This window comes from Rhinichthys klamathensis, unplaced genomic scaffold, assembly GCF_029890125.1.
Source record: "Rhinichthys klamathensis goyatoka isolate OS25496 unplaced genomic scaffold, OSU_Roscu_1.1 h1tg000232l_1, whole genome shotgun sequence".
Classification (NCBI taxonomy): domain Eukaryota; kingdom Metazoa; phylum Chordata; class Actinopteri; order Cypriniformes; family Leuciscidae; genus Rhinichthys; species Rhinichthys klamathensis.
Window position 1 is genome coordinate 685,764 of NW_026606756.1, and position 18,837 is coordinate 704,600.

Genomic DNA, 18,837 nt, shown 5'->3' on the forward strand with positions numbered 1-18,837 from the left:
GAGTATTTTATGATCGATAGTGTCAAACGCAGCACTAAGATCGAGTAGAACTAATATTGAGATACAGCCTTGGTCAGAAGCTAAAAGTAAATCATTTGTAATTTTAACTAGCGCAGTTTCTGTGCTATGATGCGGTCTGAATCCTGACTGAAATTTTTCATATATCTCATTTTCTTGCATGAAAGAGCACAATTGAGCGGACACAGTCTTTTCTAGTATTTTAGACATAAATGGAAGATTTGAAATCGGTCTGTAATTTGCTAAGTTATTTGGATCTAATTGCGGTTTCTTAATGAGAGGTTTTATTACTGCCAGCTTGAATATTTTTGGAACATGACCTAAAGATAAAGACGAGTTAATAATATTAAGAAGAGGCTCTTCCACTACAGGTAACACTTCTTTCAGAAATTTAGTTGGTATTGGATCTAATAAACATGTTGTTGGTTTAGATGCAATGATAAGTTTATTTAGCTCTTCCTGTCCTATAGTTGGAAAGTGGTGTAGTTGTTCTTGAGGGGCGATAATTGAGGCTGAATCATAAGACACCATAGAGGATTGTACATTTACAATTGTGTTTCGGATGTTTTCAATTTTCTCATTGAAGTAGTTCATAAAATCATTACAGCTATACTGTAACGGAATAATTTGCTGTAAATAGTCAGTGGATCATTTGGATTGGATAGGATACAGGGCTCCAGACTAACTTTTCCACTGGTTGCACTGGTGCTACCAACTTTCTCAGTTGGTCGCACCAGCATATGATTTGGTCGCACCTTTTTTTTTTGCTACATGCCATGGGATTAATCAATGCATGCTGATGAATAGTGGTTTTAATGGACAAAGGCTAGCAAAGGCTTTCTGGGTTGCAGCAGAAATACCTGTAATATATTAATTATCATTGCCAAATTTCAGGATTTTCATGGATTTTGGACAGTAATTTTAATCTGTAATTTAAGCATTTTACATTTGAATTATATACAATCTATCTATTTACATTTGAATCATATTCTATCTATCTATCTATCTGTCTATTATCATCTTTCTATCTTTTAAAAATCTTTAAACATTCAAATGTATGCATTACATTTTAAAAGATTAGAGTATTATAATAAACTGATACAGATTTTTCGTTATCAAAGTCTATAGTTGTAACAAAAAGCAGAAATCTCACACTCCTTACCTTCTGCATTTTATAATAATTTCCTTTTCCTCTGTCGAGCGATCATGAGAGTAATCGCTCAACAGAGGAAAATATAACCGCTGAAAAGACGTAGGAGGAAGGGGCTCTGTGTTTCGTGAGACCATTTTTATCATTTTTATATGCCTTAATTCGTGAATTCGTAATTGGCGCGTTTCACCATCAGTGTGCTATGCGCGTGACGTCTACGTTCGTCAATAAATAAACTGCACGTGTCTTGCGGAAGAAGATTGTAGACGGAACTTCTCTCCGTTAATGTCTATGGCGAGTCACGCAGGCACTGGGCTACTCCGCAGCCGAGACGACCCCGGGATAAAAAAGTCCGAATATAAACACTTATTATAGGCGTACCGTAGTGATTCAGAATAAGTCAAAAACACGATTTGGAAAATGGATTCTTGATGTAGCCTACTCGTTCATTTTGAACATAAGTTACGGACTGCAGCAGCTGATACAACGGCGTTCTGTTGCTCAAGCGTCCACTCGCACAAATGCGACCACATAACATTTTAACTCGCACATTCTAGTGATGGCCGGTTCGTGAACGAATCGTTCTTTTGAACCGGTTCTTTTTAGTGAACCGGTCGAACCAGTACACTAAATCGGACTGAATCGTTCGAAACAGTTCGCGTCTTGCGTCAGTGCTGATACACAAGTTACTAAAGTTACTCACTTTCAGACATGCCTGACAGTCCCTCTGACTCGAAATAAACCAATATCCCGGAGTATATTTCACTCCAGTAAATCCAACAGTTTGAAACGTGTTGTTTTTGAGAGAAGTGATGAGCACGAGCAGCTGATACTGCGCAATGCGCATGCGCGTGCTACCTAACGCACATGTACAGCGATTATCGGATCACCAGTACAGAACCGAGAACTGTTTCTTTCGGACACGTTCGACATAATGAGAACAACTGATCGATGAGCTGAGCATGCGTGCAATTTTTTTCTGAGGGACGAAATGTACCTTTCTTAAGTATTTATTTAGTTGAACATCATAATGTTGGAAACATGTTTATCACATAATTACTGTATTATCACTGTATTATTTTAAAGTTTGGAAACACAATGAATGGATTGTAAACCTGTCAAATTAAACATTTATTAAAATAATATTTTCAGGAACAGCTCATTTAATTTCTAAGTAAGTTGATATAAATAGTTGACGTAAACTCTTGCCAAAGTTTTAATGGTGCACACTGCACAGTACTGCTTAGTAAATGTTTATAATGTGTTAAAACATAACGTATTAAACATATTGGAGAAGAAAGACATGCATCGATTTTTTTAGTTTTGTCGACTATATTCAGGTTTCACCAGTTCTCAGCTCAGCACACAGCCTATGCTACGGTTCTCGAGTCAAGAACTGGTTGTTGCAGTTCTTGAATCACCAGTACAGAACCGAGAACTGTTTCTTTCGGACACGTTCGATACGGAGAACCGATGAGCTGGAGATACTGAGCATGCGTGATAGCACCGTCTCTAAACAGAACTTTCTTTCGGCCAACTGATGATGTGCTGATGAGCACGCAGCACGGGTGAACCGAGGACTTAAATGAGGGGCCGAATTCGGCGAAATGTAAGTTTATTACAAATAAAATGATGAAGACCACTTATGCACTTATTTAAGACATGTTAAACATCCGCGTTTGTACATCGCCTGTAGGCTACAGGATTCGTTTGCAAAATGTAAATGTAAGAAACTTATCCAAGAGGATTATGACGATGAGTACTATTATTTAAGTGAAGTTATGATTACAAATGCCTTTAATTTAAATGTATTTGTATCTGCCGGGATGATATAATTGACGTCATTACGCGAGGACGTAAAAGAACTGGTGAACCGGTTTTTTGAACCGGTTCATTGAAACGAACTGTCCGAAAGAACCGGTTCGCGGAAAAGAACCGAACTTCCCATCACTAGCACATTCTCAAAAAAATTTGGTCGCAGTCTGGAACCCTGGGATAGGTCCCTGGTGCCTTTCAAACAGCTGTGATTTCCCCCTTCATTCAGCACTTCTCCTCTGTGCTAGACAGTAAAGAATCACTTGATCCCATGCTGTCCAGTTATTATGACCATGTTGACACATTGACCCCCTGTATATACTGTTCAAAAGTTTTGTGTCAGTAAGATTTTTTTTATCATTATTATTATTATTTTTCAATATAATTTTATTCGGGAATAATGCATAAACTCGATCAAAAGTGACAGTAAATGCATTTAGAATGTTACAAAACATTTTTATCTTTTCTATTCATCAAAGAATCGTGTAAAAAGGTTTACACACATTCAACAGCAACTGTTTACAGCTTTGCCATCATAGTATACATTTTAAAATATATTAAAATAGAAAAGTTATTTTAAATTGTAATGTTTCACAATATTACTGTTTTTACTTCATTTTTGATCAAATAAATGCAGCTTTGGTGAGCATAGGAGACTTCTTTGAAAACATTTAAAAAATTTACCAACCCCAAACTTTTGAGTTTTTGGTCCATTTTTTGGTCCAGCTGATCAAACTTGTACTTTTGATTAATTTAATTTTGAATCAAACCAGACAATTTTATGTATGGTTCTAAAGATACCTTTTCCCTATATTCAAAATCCCTATTTTGAGTGTGACCAGGAAGTAAAATGCTGTCATGTCACTATACTTTTATGTCATGATTATCTAATTTTCTTAGGCTTCTTCTGTACTTGATGTACTTGATGCTGAGTCTTCTGTACTTGACATTTCAAACTCTTGAAACGTGGCATTATAACGGCTTTATATTGAGCACACATCATCTGTGTTTCTGTTGCTTTGCAGCAAGATGTGGAGAAGCTTACAGACATTGAAAAACTCTACCTCTATCTCAAGTTGCCTTCTGGACCAAGCAGTGGCATTGAGAAAAAGTGAGTGATCTTATGGGTTCTACCAAACTACACCCAGGCAAAATCAAATACAAAATGAGGGCAATGGAACTTTTCACTAATGCTTTCATCATCTTTTTCCATATTATGTTTTGCTAATGGCAGGAGAAAAACATCAGCAAAATAGTATCTGTGGCTAGCAACTATTCTGTTGTTCTAATTGTACTGTTGAATTCTTTTCTATCAGTGAGCAGAGCGCCATGTCATCAAGTCGTTCCCAGCAGATGCATGCATTTAGCTGGATTCGGAACCATCTTGAGGAGCACCCTGAAACATCACTGCCTAAACAAGAAGTCTATGATGAGTACAAGTAAGCCAGGAATTCTGGGCCATCTTGCTTTATACATAAACATTTCAGCCAGAGTTGGTTCAGGTTTAAGTGTATGGAGAATGTACTGCAAGTATTTTTGCACAGAGCTTGATATACTTTTGTTTTGTTTTCTGTGAGTGGTCTCTGTGCAAATTGTAATTGATTTATTTTACATGTGTGCTTCTCAGGAGTTACTGTGATAGCCTGGGCTATCATGCTCTCAGTGCTGCAGACTTTGGAAAGATCATGAAGAACGTCTTTCCCACCATGAAAGCGCGGCGACTTGGCATGCGAGGCAAATCCAAATATCCTTCAATGGAACTTTTTGTAACAATCCCATCCTACCTTTTCCCAGTCCCCCAAAGCAGACACACATACACGTTCCTGTCCCTGAACTCTGTGTACTAAAGCATCTGTTGCTGTAATTCATGTAGCTGCTAAATATAGATCAGAAATCGTATCAAAATAAACTTCCGTGTCCTTGAACAGTTTTGCTGTATAGGAAACCTGTTTACTATCGGCTGCCAAATGCGGACCTTCAAAAGACATTCGGCAAAGTGTTCATTAATTTCTGTACAGCCTTGTTTTACAGTGGAGATCATTTCTCTTTTGTGCTCTGTTAGGAAGTACAGGCTATAGTATTGCTACTTTATAACTTAAAAGAAAAAAAAAATCTAATTCATAGAAAAAGTCAAATTTGACTTTGTTCTTGATTTTATTTTGAGGTTTTTAATAGGTGATATGAATCTAAATGTATGTTTTTATTTTAGTGTTTTGTTAAAAGATACCATAATAGTAAGCAACATAACAACAACATGTCTTTAGCTGTTACGTCTCAGAAGAAAATCTCAGAAATTATTAGGTTGTGTAACTGTGGTCATTGTTTTTTTGGTGTTGGGTAAGGCAGGATTGAAAGTGCATTCGTGAGTGTGAATATTATTTTTAATTTCAGTGTGGTGCGTCACTGAAATAAACCATGCTTGTTGTTGACGGTTGCTACTGCAACGGAAATCCAATCCTTACTAACTCTAATGCCCAAGAAAGCAACTCCAGTAAAGGACATCTTGTATTTTCTTATGCACGAGAATTGAATCTAAGCTTTTTGGTGATTTGATTTTTCCAAACAATACTGTAGTTGCCATATCTTTAAGGTTTTTGATGGTCATGTTTGATGTAATAACATACACCGTGTACATCTAGGAACAAAAACTGGAAAATATAACAGCTTTCATTCTAAGCTGTGTGACATGTTCATGTGACAAAGGTACAATTAGAGTTCATGAGATCGAAAACCCACTGTATGCCTACATATGGTCTCTTTTCTTACCCAAACTTTTCATACTGAAGAGTGTAGATGCATTAACTCTCAAGTACTGGGATGATGTACTTTTTGTTTGGTGTGAAAGCTCTACGAATGACCAACATCTCTGCCCCGCATGGGCCGTGTTAGCCTCACACTAGTAATTTTTTCCATTTGAATTCCAGTGTTGACAAACATTTATCAATTAATAAATAATTTATGTTCAGTGTGTTATTTGCTTCACACCAAAGTGATTTAATACCTTTTTTGATATGTGGAAATCCAAGCACCTTTTCTTGGTATAATGGACAGATGTATTTCCTTGACTTCTGTGAACATATTGCTATAGTGGACTTAGGAAGAAGGCTTGTGTACACATGCCATCTCTTCCCAACCTAGATCTTCACAAATCAGGTGATGGGGTGAGTAAGTTACTACTCTTTTTTTTTTTTTTTTTACTCATCTTTTCTTGTCTTATCTCTGATTCGCTGCAATTTTATCACTCTTACCATTATAATAATATTAAACATCTCAAATACCTAAAAATTGCATGTGTGAAAGCCTAGAAAATTTGTGCTGATTTTTCATTGTCAGTGTGAAGTGTTTGAAGCTACTGGTCAACTGTCAAGTGCAGAAGATGAGGTGCGCATTGCCGCATGTGGGTTGGTGTGCGAGTGGGCACAGAAAGTGCTGAGTCGGCAGTTTGACAGCGTTGACGATCTGGCTCGGTTTCTTTTGAACAGCCACTACATTGGAACTAAGTCTGTGGCTGCTCTTACTGTGATGACCGGTTCCCCCTCAGGTACAGTAAACTTGTAACAGCCCAGCACTTCACTCCATGTACCTACACTTGGAAATGTCTCCACCTTGTGGCTAGCAAACACAAGACAAACCTAAAAATAAGTGCATATGTTTCTTGGGAAAATGTATTTAATTTATTTTTTAATGTTGTCATAATTCTACAACTGATTCTCTTTTTTCCCACAGGAGCAAAGATGTCCATTCAGTCATCTGCATTCGCTCCCACAGCCGATGCACACTCATTCCAGCCTCAGGTTAAAACCCTGGTCTCACCCTCAGTAGATGCCAAACAGCAGCTACAAAGGAAGATACAGAAGAAGCAGCAGGAACAGAAACTACATTCTCCACTCCCTGGTGAAGCTCAGGCCAGGAGGGTAGATGGGGGCATAACTCCCGGGGGAGGGACAGGCATACCTTGTGGAAGTCCTGCTCTTCTTTCGCCTCAACCTATTGGGATTGTGGTTGCAGCTGTTTCCAGCCCCATCACGGTAAACTACGATTTTTACACAAAATTACAAAAATATCAAAAAAGTTCACATTTTAATTTATATTATAGTAGTTTTATAAATAATTTAATATTAACACCTATTTATCTAATATTTATTTAACTAATGTTTCTCTTATTTTCCTTTTTGTATTTCATGCAGGTTCAGAGGAGTAAGCAGTTAACGTCTCCTAGCCCTCTTCCTATGGTAGCTGCAGACAGTAAAGTTCTTCCTGTAAACTTTCAAGTGGTTACCCAGTCAGTGCAGCCTGTTAAGCAGTGCCCCAAGACGCCTCATAACATCCCAGCTAGTCCTGTAAGCGACCGGTCAGCCCGACAACGGTATGCCCAAATCCTGCCCAAACCATCTGCCTCAAGTGGCATCACCCTGCGCTCGCCAACCCTGCTTATCACCAACAGCCCCCTCAAGCCGGTAATGTCGACGCCGCACATCAGTTCGGTCAATGTTGTCAAAATGACGACCATATCTCTGGGCTCTAATGGCAGTGGTGGTACCAACACACCAGCAGATACCCCTACCAGCTACAAAGTCAGACCTTCATCTGCTGGAGTTGCCAGCCTCAGTGATGATCCACAGCCAGTTACGCGTGTTCGCAGTGGGTCTATAGCTGCAATGTCATCTGTTTTGGCAAGATCCGGACGTTCAACCACAATGCCTGTCATTGACACTAAAACAAATATCGAAGCCATAATTGGAGGTGGTCAAGAGCAGGGTGGCACTAGTAGGCTGGCAACTACTTCAGACTCAGTTGGTGGTGTACAACGGTCAGGAATTCTTAAACCCAGAGCGACTAGCGTACCTACTCCTCTTGACAAGGGCTCTCTGGGATTGTACATAGGGACCAAATGCAATGGGAGGACACTCCTTAGTGCCAATACTCTGGCTGCTGGCAGTAATAATACATTTAACACTAACGAAAGCACTTTGTACCAAAACACAAGCAGCACTCAGTCAATCAGCAGTAATGCAGTTGTGACGTCACCCAAAGATGTAGTGTTGGCATCCAAGAGCCCTCACAAGAGACCTGGCTTATGCACTGATTTGAGCCCAACACCTGTTAAAAAAGCCCACATCTCTGTGCTATCAGCCAGTGGATCCGATGAACAGAAGTCTGAAATAATGATGAAGCAATTTCCAAGATCATGTACTCCAATCAGGCCAGAAAGTGCACCTCTTACAGCCATAGGCAAAGCTACTGCAGCTCCGGTCAGGAATACTGGCTTCCAGACAATTCGCAGGCCACAAAGCACCTCCCAGGGAAGATGGGAAGGAGCTTCATCAGTTGTGGATTATAGAGTTCCTGTCCCCTCTTCATCAAGTCAGGATACATCAGTAGGGAACACCATGTTTCAGACTGTTAGCAGGCCGCGAAGTATCTCCCAAGGGAGATGGGAAGGATCTTCAACAGGAATTGAAGGTAGAGCTGAGGTCACCCGTACTGTTAGTGCTCCAGGTCAAGCATTGCTACAACAAGTAACAAAAAACTCAAAGAATTTGCTTCTAGATCAATCCGACTCCTCCTCTGTATATGAACTGAAGCGTGTGTTTTGGGATAGTGAGCCACAAGATGGCACTCAACAACATCAAGAAGTCTATGGTCCGCAAATGGTGTCTGAGCCAAAGCAAATGTCCACCCCAGTGATGGAGCATGTTCCTGCGATTGCGCAACCCTCTCCTGCCAACCAACAGGCTCAGATGATTGACTATGGAACCCAGGCCAACGTTGGCTACTACCCCTTTAATGATGATGACATGACCCAGGATAGCATTGTTGAGGAACTTGTTCAAATGGAAGAGCAGATGAAAATGAACAATAGCATACAAAGTTTCAGCAACTGTGTGGATATTTCACTGCAAGGTCAGCATCAAACCATGCAAACTACCATAATGTCTACCTTCCAGACTAACACCCTGTACTACAGCTCTGCTCATAGCAGCAGCACCCCAATCCAAACACCCACTCCGACACCTACTCCCACTTCGGAGATAATGGGAAACGGCCAGGGATTGATGCACGAAAGCCCCTGTTTGCGCCTAGCCCCCACCACTCCGGTCGACAGTGCTCTTGGAAGTAGTCGACAAACTCCTATTGGCACGCCACACTCCAACTGCAGCAGTAGTGTCCCACCCAGCCCAGTGGAATGCAGGAACCCTTTTGCATTTACTCCGATTAACTCCAGCATCACTGGATACCACGACGGAATTACTGTCTCCTCGAGCCCTGTCAAGCCCATGCAAAGACCAATGGCAACGCATCCAGATAAGACTAAACTGGAGTGGATGAACAGTGGGTACAATAACAGTGGTGGGAACTCTAACAATTGCATTAGCATTCTGCCCAGCTACCAAGACCTGGTAGATGACCACTTTCGAAAGCCTCACGCCTTTGCCATCCCGGGCCAGACCTGTCAACCGCAAAGCAGACATCATGACACGCATATCAGCCGCTTGACACCCATTTCACCTGTCCAGCAGCAAGTGGCAAGCATGGCTAGCCTCAACAAGAAAGAGGGTTTTGCTGTCCCAGCACCCCTTGACAACAAAGCCAGTACCACCTCAGGGTCTGGAACATTTCGTTGCCGCAGCGTTAGCCCGGCAGTCAGGCAGCGCAACTTGAGTGGGACTCAAGCTCCCAATGTTCCCCACTCTGTGGTCTCTCCTTTCAACTCACCTGTAACACCTGAAGTGCTAAACATCTTTTCTAACTTTGACCCTGATGTAAGTGTCAGCAGCATGGCACAGAGGAGTCAGTCCGTTCCAGTCACCGTGATGATGCAGTCTGAGGTTCTACCCATGCAATCAGGCCAGCAGATTAATGCCAAAAATATCACCAATGTCCTCATCAGCAAAATGGATGTCGATGGAGATGACTCTGTACGTGGCCTAGGAATCAACAACATGCCGTCCAACTACACTGCCCGCATGAATCTCACCCAGATTCTGGAGACCACCACAGTGCCCAGCTTTCCTGGTAGTGCCAGCCACCAAGCTCTGATCTCACCTTGTTCATCAGCCTTTGAGTCCCAAAAGCCTGGTTACCTCATGAAAAATGCCAGGGAGAAGCCGATGAGTTTCTCTGTAGACGAAAGCCAAGCACAATCAGCCTCAGGGGAGCACCAGCCGTCACAACAGCAACAGCACTTAGGAAGACGGCAGCTCCTTGGGCAGGAACAGCAGAGTCAGGCCATACTGTTGCCTCTACAGCAAAACCTCCAACAACATCAGCACCAGCAACCATTGGATTTAGACCGAACTGTTAAAGATCTTTTAAATGAGGAAAGCTTGAATGCTAGATCACAGCTTGTGGGTCAAGGATCAAAGCTCAGTGCTGGGGGTTCAGAGTTTCCCAGCGATATGCGACTAACCTCTGAGCTCACCGGTGGCATAAATGACTTAAATACATTGGACACCAGCCTTCTTTTTGACCCTAGTCAGCAGCCAGGACAATATGAAGACTCAACACTGGAGGAACTGAAGAATGACCCACTTTTTCAACAGATTTGCAGCGAGACTGTGAATTCTGCTGGCTTTGACTGGTTGGAGAGTAAAGACCAGGCAACAGTGGAAATGTTGGGTTAATTTGTGCTTTTGTTTTGTTTTTATATTTGTATAGGTTTCTATGTATGCATTTTTGAAATCACATTGGTGTATGTATTCACCTCATTGTTGTGCACCACCTACTACAGTAAGCCCCTGGACATCATGATACAGGTCCATATTGAAGTGCCAGGCTGAACAGAAATTATTGTGCTTTCAAAATTGTTGGGTTTTTGTCTCAATGGTTAGTGCAACACAGTCTAACCGGGGAGTGCTGTCACATTTTGCCGCCTCTTTCCCACCAGTTTTGTAAAGAAAACCCACGTCAGAGCTTTACATAAGGAGTCATCAGAAAGCTTTTTTATGCCTCAACGCTGTTTCGTGCATTAATTTACGCAACTTTTGTATAATCCTTTGAACATTTTGCAGTCAAAGGGCATTGTATTGAAAATTGGAAAATAAGAATTTCCTTTTAACCCTTTATCTTAAAGAAAGTTATTTGTATTTTGAGGTTACACCAGCTGTATGGGGTACTTTACCTCATCTAATTAGCTTTTGTTTCACTCTGTTAAGAAAATCGGTGCTTCCATTTGCAGTAAACCATAATAAGTGACAACTTTGAACCTATTACTGTAACATCTGTATTGTCCTTCAGTAAACAAAGAATAAGGGAAGATCGCATCAGCTTTGTTAAGCTTTCAGGTGATGCTTAATATTATAATATTTCAACTTATACCAGCAGCAGCTGTTCAAAAAGTAATAACTTGTTGGCTCACATTACAAATTCTATTTGTGTGTAATAAGATAAGTGATATTTGCAGCTTCATTCTTATTGCCACTGTCAATTGGGATGTATGCAGCTACTTGCACAAAAGTGTTGTTGTTGTTTTTTTGTTTTTTTTTACATTAGATGGCTGGTGATTTAATGTTCAAAATGAATAAATGAGTGCACTTTTGCTATTTAATGTTATACAGGTATATGCTAATATTTAACTAAATTGAAATCTATGAAATATGCTGTCCTGAGCTGCATCTCAGGTTTTCCCCAGTCTCTAAATTGAAAGAGATCATTCAGATTTTATCCCACAGAACAGGCTGTGATTTTCTTTTTTTTCTTTTCTTTTTTTATACACAATCATTGAATAATAATGGCACTGGTTATTGCACTAGCTGGCACCTTTATATTGTATTTGCAATTTGAATATGGCTGAGAAAAGGTCTCATTTTAAATGGAAAAATTAGAAGGAAAAATGGGGGAGGGTTAATAGTAACTGGTGAAACCAAAATGCCAAAGTGGATTATAGTTGTGGAAAAAAATTTTTTTAGGACAGTTTTCAAAACTATCTCAAATGTTTGTTTTATTGTCAACTATGCATTAATGAGGCTAAGAAAAAGTTGATTAGCCACATTTTGACTTCATATGAATTTCCCCCCAATTGATGCTTGTCATTTAGCAGTTTGCATAAATGATATTCATTGACGTATATATGCTCTCATGCACATGCCTCGTTTTGGCATTTTCAATGACTGTTTTCTACTTGAGCGCTTCATTCAGGAACTTATTTATAACATGCACTATTAAAGAGCCTTTACCCCTTAATCAAGATCGTACCAGCTGTAAAAACATCAGGAAACTGAAATTACCCAGAGATCACATTACTAATAAACGAACTCGGTGCTAATTTCAAAGCTGGAATGAAGACATTTAATTCAAATGGCCATTACTGTACCATGCTGTACTGACGCACTCGATAAGTAGACTGCTTTCAGAATATCAGAGCATACACTTTGTTTCTGAGTGTGGTAGTTATTAAAGTCCATCTTAGCCTTACTTCCATGCCAAAGACAAGTTTTGGAGTTACTGAGTAAATGTTGAAGTAATTCTACCTTTTTAGTATCACCACTTTCAAATTGAATTATTACCCCAGCTTTTAAGGTACATGTTTTAAAATGAATTTGTGGAAATATCACCCAGGTTGAAATGGGGCCAAGATTGTGGGGTTGAAAAGGGAATTTGTTTTGTGAATGCATAGTGGCATTTGTATAAGACCACTGTAGCACTTGAATTTTATCTACTGATCATGTCAGACTTCGTACTTCTGGTATTTGTAGCAGGACGATTCTTATGGGATGAAGAAAGTGGACTATTGAACTTCTGTTTGTGACGCGCTGTAAATAAGCTCCATTTATAAAAGGGAAAAAAATAACAATGTATTACCAGTTTGACTAACATTCATATTGATAATAGTGATCAATGGTCCTTGACAGTTTTTTGTTTTGTTTTTGTTACAATTAATAGTTTACACAACTAGACATCTCTTGTATAGATATAGATGTGTGTGTTTTAATTTTCAAGCATTGTTTTCTATTTATTATTAATTGGTTTCCAGTGTTTTTTTTATTGCATTTTGCATTTTTTTTTGCAGAAGAGTGCTTTTGTGTGTGAATATAGCATGGATTTTAAAATATGTGGTTTTATATGATAAGATTGCATATCTTTTTCTTTTTTTGATAAACGGGGATCTAGCAGTTAACACTGGAAATGTAACAACTGGAAATTCGTAAAGTTCTAGTGGTTCCTTTTATTGCACTAATTTCTTCAATGAGCTTCTTTGAGAATTTCAGTGCAATACATGAAGCCTCAGTAGACTGTTTTGAAGAACTACTTTTTGGAAAAAAAGATTCAAGTAAAAAAAGAGTCCTATGAGGATCTTGGTGAGAAGTACTTACATGTAAATAAGTGAAAGCAATTAAAATGTTTAATAAAATAATTTGAACGTTTAATAATCGAACGTTCATTACATTATCAAAATCGTAAATATGCATTTGTTCAGAATCACTGTACATAAATGTCATGACTCTTTATAGTAACATAAGAATTTCTGTTCAACAGAAGAAAGTTCACTCGTTTAATTGTTTTGAAATAACTCAGACAATGACTGGTGTTCATTTTTTATTTTATTTTTTACATTTATTTTAGGTCTTCATGTACTATTTCCTTCCGCTTAAAGTATGTGTGTGAACATTTGTTTTTGAACAAGCACTACTATTTCTACTTTAATGAAGAGGCAGGCCAGAATTGTGACTGTATTATTCACTGACCTGGTAAAACTTACCGTTTCCCGTGTCTTTCTTTCTTACCTTTGCTATTTCCTATGTTGTTATTGTTTATGTACAGACTCTTTATGATAGTTTGATAAATTTAAGACATTTCTGCAAGATTTTGTTCATTCTTTTGTATTAAAAGTGCTTACTGATGTTGAGATTTTTTTTTTTAAGTGGTTTTAAAAACCAATAAACATTTTGTAAAGTATTGCAAATATTCTGTTGTCTGTAGATTACGTTACTTGTATCTAAAACGGTTCCAGGCAATCTAAAAGGCCTGGTTGGCTTGTGTAAAAAAAAGTGTTTAACAAAATCTTTTTTTTAAAGATTCATTTAAATCATTCTATGTAAAGAATACTAACAGTTGTCCAGAGGGCTGTTCCATAAAACAAGATTAGAATACAAACCAGGCTTATTTTGGTTAGTCAGACTTATTGTTGGTTGATTATGTTTCATAAAGCAAACTTAAAATAGTTCAAACTCAGTTACTGTGGAAACTTATGCTGGGAAACTAACCTGGTCCAGGGCAGGCTAACTGCCTGAGTTTATACACTCTTCCTCTAACACTGACCACCAGGAACACAATGATATTACCACTGACACTCGCGCATACCATTATTTGACTTTATTAACCACTATCAGTCCAAAAATAAATATACAGTATACAGAAAATCAACTTAAATAAAGCTACAATGATAAATTATACAATATAGATGGACATGTTCTATTATATTGTATATTAAATTTTTATTCCTTTTGTGATTATACCCACCAACACATAAAAAAACCCACAATTAGAACAATAACCATGAGTACATAGTTAGACACTTTTACATATGAAAAAAGACAAAAACCATTAATAAATATTAATAAAAAATAATTTATTTTATTTTATTGGGGGGGGAGGTAAAATAAAATGTAAAAATAAAAATGTATTTTATTTGAAATAACATTTTATTTCAAAATTATAAAATTTTATTTAATAATTTTATAAAATAAAATTCCTTTATTTTATGGAATATTCTTTGATTTTAGAGTTGCCCATATCTTTTCAAAATGTATACTTTCGCTCTTAATTTCATGTTATCCTCGCCATAGTGTACTTTAGAAACTAAATCTAACCAATCATTTAAAACTGAGGATTCTTGTTTTCTCCAAAAAAATATATATATATTGCTTAAATTCTCAGCATTCTAAATAAGTATAAGTCATCTTTATTAATTAGCAGATCCTATACCCAAAACTATATTTATTATATTTGGTTTCTTAAAAATGTCTTAAAATCTTAAAAATACTTTAAAAAAAATTTAAGTATAAAATATAGGCTATGAGCCTATGAGTTTAATGAGCTATACGTTCACAACTTATCCAACATACTAAAGATGAATTATTATAGTTAGAAGATATTTCTGGTGTTATAAAATATCGCATATTAATTTTCCAAGCAAAATGTATATTTTAGTCTGAATTATTGCGCTCCTATTTGGAGCGCATGCGCGCAGCAGCGCTCGTTCAATGTGAAGTTTAGCAGCAAAATGGAAATATCTGCACCGCACGACTTTCTAACATTTACAGATGGAGAATATACCTGTGAAATGTAAGTTCTCTTACGAGAGGTTCTCTCGTACTGCGTAATATCTTACGCTAGGGGAAAACCTCTTTTCCTCGAGATATTGAAGCCAAAAAATTATCCTTAATTTTGTATTAATGCAAAACGCATTGCAACAGCAAGCAGACATAGGCAAGGCGGCTTAGCGCGCCTATTGGCTGGCCTGTGGCAATTGCAGCAGCCTATCGAGAGAGGCCATTCAGTGACAGTCCAATGAGGGCGCTTCGCGCCCATTGCGTCACGCTCCCGGCGTAACGGGCGTGGCCTAGCCTTATAAATACGGCTCGATGGGCTGATATACTCTGATTTTCATCTCTTCAGTGGAGCGTTCGCACCGACTGGATCCTGAGTGAGAAGCTGCGCCGTCGATATAGCTTTCTGTGTTACGAGCCCTTGCTGCTGAAGTCGCTGGCCTTCATCTCGCCGCCTTCAGCCGCCGTTCCTGCTACGCTATCCGGCGTTTCTATATCCTTTCATTGCTCTGTGTTGTGTGTGTGTGTGTGTGTGTGTGTGTGTTCGCCCCGCGACGCACACTTTACCTAAAAGAGCCGCGTCTTTTTCAAGATGCCTTCCTCTTGTAGCTCGTGCCGAGCCCTACTCAGTGACGGGGACCGCCATGTTATCTGCGTTTCCTGCCTGGGAGAGGGTCACGCAGCTCTCGCGCTCGCCGACGGCGGATGCCCTCACTGCGAGCTACTGCCAATGGTGACTCTGCGGACTCGCCTGGCATTCTTCACAGAGACTGCACTTCAGCCCGCTACAGTGCCGCGCCGTAAAAAGCGCCGTGCTCAGCGGGTCCCTGAGCCTCCTCGTTCCCGCGAATGCTCGCCGGTGCGCCCGCCAGCGTCGCTCTGCTCGCTCACTGACGGTCAGCGGCCGCGTCTGCTCGCAGCTCTCAGCCTCAGCCACCGCCAGCCGCCACTCCACAGCGCCGCCAGGCCCGGGACCATAGACCACGCTGTCACTCTGCAGGCCGCCGCCCCCCTCCGCGCGGGCCCCGGCCAAAGATTGAGATCAAGCCGAGGCCTCGAAGTCGTCCTAGCACGCCTAGGAAAACGACGGTGTTCAAGTCCCGCTGCGGCCGGATTTTCACCAAAGTTTCTCGCTCGTTCAGTTCCAAGAATTGTGACTGTCCCAGTGTATTATGCAGTAAACAAGTCAGCTCCACAGCCCGCTTGCCTGCACCCAAACGCCGTTTTTACGGCGACCCAGATAAATCAAATAAAGTTTGCAAATTCTGGTGTTCCGGCCTCGGCCGATGGTGTTATGAGTGTAATAAAAATGCCCACAAACCTGTGCCCATTTCTACACACAAACACAGCCCACCACAGTGCAGGGCTCGCACAAATAAAATCGACTCGTGTCGATTGTGCATCAGATGTAGTGAATGTGCCCACGTCCCAGTGCCCACAAACACTACACACCACATGTCCCACGGTTTCTGTAAAAACAAAACCAACACACATTCAGTCAGCTCAGGCCGACGGTGTTTTCAGTGCAGTGAAAGTCCCCGCTGTTACGCGCCCACATTCTCTCACGGACATGTTGAGCCCGACGGGGCTCGCCCCGTTCACTCTCCCTCAGCACACCGCTATAGGGGATTTGAGCGCGGCCAGGCTGCACGCCCCCATCGGCGCGCCCCCTGCCTCACACACTGTAAACACAGTATCTGTGTCAAAGCACACCGGAGCCCCCGTGCCGTCGTTAGATTACGGCCAAAGCCCGAATCGCATTCTACCCCTAGCTCTTCATGCGAAAGCATGGGCGCAGCTTCCCGGGGTATCAGAATGGGTGCTGAACACTATAAAAAGAGGCTATTCGCTACAGTTCGCTCGACGCCCCCGCCGTTTCACGGCGCGCGTCGAATCCACGGTCAAAACAGAAGTAGCACACCTACTTCAAGCCGAAATAGCGACACTTTTGAGCAAAGGGGCAATAGAGCCCGTGTCTCAAGCTCAAAGCGAAGGGGGTTTGTACAGCAGATATTTCCTGGTCCCAAAGAAAGACAGGGGTCAAAATGGTCTGTGTTCTCTGGATGGTGCAAAGCACACGGCTTTTCACCTCCTGACTGCGGGATTAAGGAATTTCTCTCCTTCCTTCAAGAGCTACTGGATAAGGGCAGAACCCCATCCACGCTCAAAGTATATGTGGCGGCTATAGCGGCGTTCACAGAACCTGCGACCGGCCGGTCACTGGGAAGAAATTATCTGGTCATCCGCTTCCTCGGGGGAGCTAAGAGGCTGAATCCTCCCAGACCCCCCTCAGTCCCCATATGGGACCTTTCCACGGTTCTGGAACCCATGAAAGGTGCCCCATTCAAACCAATCCGCTCGTCGGATATGAAACACCTGTCATTCAAAACAGCGTTTCTCATGGCTCTCGCTTCAGTAAAGCGCGTAGGGGATCTGCAAGCGCTCTTGGTGAGCGCGACATATCTGGAATTTGGTCCAGATGACTCAAAAGTCATACTCAAACCGAGACATGGATATGTTCCCAAGTCTCTCAATACACCGTTCAGAGCCCAGGTTATCTCCCTGTCTGCTCTGCCGGTCTGTAGCGAGGAAAGGGACGTGAGCTTCCTTTGCCCAGTCAGGGCATTAAGAGCTGATGTGTCTCGCTCGTCAGCTTTCAGACAGACTGAGCAGCTTTTCGTTTCGTTCAGCGGGCGTTCTAAGGGACTAGCCGCTTCGAAACAAAGCCTATCCAGATGGATAGTCGATGCCATAGCGCTGGCATACGCGTCATTGGGCCTCGAGTCCCCTATAGGCGTTAAAGCGCATTCCACGAGGGTATGGCCTCGTCGTGGGCTTGGTCTAGCGGAGTTACACTTCAAGATATCTGTATGGCGGCAGGCTGGGCCTCCCCGTCTACATTTATCAGGTTCTATAACCTGGAAGTTCCCGCCTTACAGGCCAAGCTGTTGTCGGTTAAATAAGTATTATCTGCCCCGAACTTCGGCTCAGAATGCTGCATCCGGTTGAGCACGGCTCGCGGCCGACTAAAGCTAACACGGGCAACTAAACCTGTGATTTTTTGCACAGTTCAGGCTGAATGGTTCACCCTGGCTGTGTGGAACACTTAAGTGACTAGCTCCCTATGCATCTAAATGTCATTGAGAATGATGCTTCCAGTCTCTCTTCTCGGACTCTGTGTGAGTCCCTGGTGATTGTGCACTATATGAGCCCCGGGCACATGCCCTTGGGACTTTGGTGTCGGATCCCAGCACGCACGGCGTTTTGCATTGTGTTCCCCTACCGTAAGATATTACGCAGTACGAGAGAACCTCCCGTAAGAGAACGTACTCGGTTACTAACGTAACCTTGGTTCTCTCTAGAGAGGGAACGAGTACTGCGTATCTTGCCGTGCATGCAGTACGCTGGTTCGCTTCAGCGATGAAAACTAGAGTATATCAGCCCATCGAGCCGTATTTATAAGGCTAGGCCACGCCCGTTACGCCGGGAGCGTGACGCAATGGGCGCGAAGCGCCCTCATTGGACTGTCACTGAATGGCCTCTCTCGATAGGCTGCTGCAATTGCCACAGGCCAGCCAATAGGCG

The 18,837-nt window shown here is 41.3% G+C and overlaps 1 protein-coding gene across 1 annotated transcript in view; it reads left to right on the top strand.

Annotated features, from left to right (window-relative positions):
- Positions 1–11,255, top strand: part of rfx7a (regulatory factor X7a) — a 49,783-nt gene extending 38,528 nt beyond the window's left edge. The window contains exons 3-9 of the mRNA XM_056265429.1: positions 4,009–4,094; positions 4,300–4,422; positions 4,611–4,727; positions 6,060–6,144; positions 6,317–6,524; positions 6,710–7,011; positions 7,171–11,255. Coding sequence (XP_056121404.1) covers positions 4,009–4,094; positions 4,300–4,422; positions 4,611–4,727; positions 6,060–6,144; positions 6,317–6,524; positions 6,710–7,011; positions 7,171–10,608 — 4,359 coding nt within the window. The 3' untranslated portion in view covers positions 10,609–11,255. The remainder of the gene's footprint in view (positions 1–4,008; positions 4,095–4,299; positions 4,423–4,610; positions 4,728–6,059; positions 6,145–6,316; positions 6,525–6,709; positions 7,012–7,170) is intronic.
- The last annotated feature ends 7,582 nt before the right edge of the window (positions 11,256–18,837 follow it).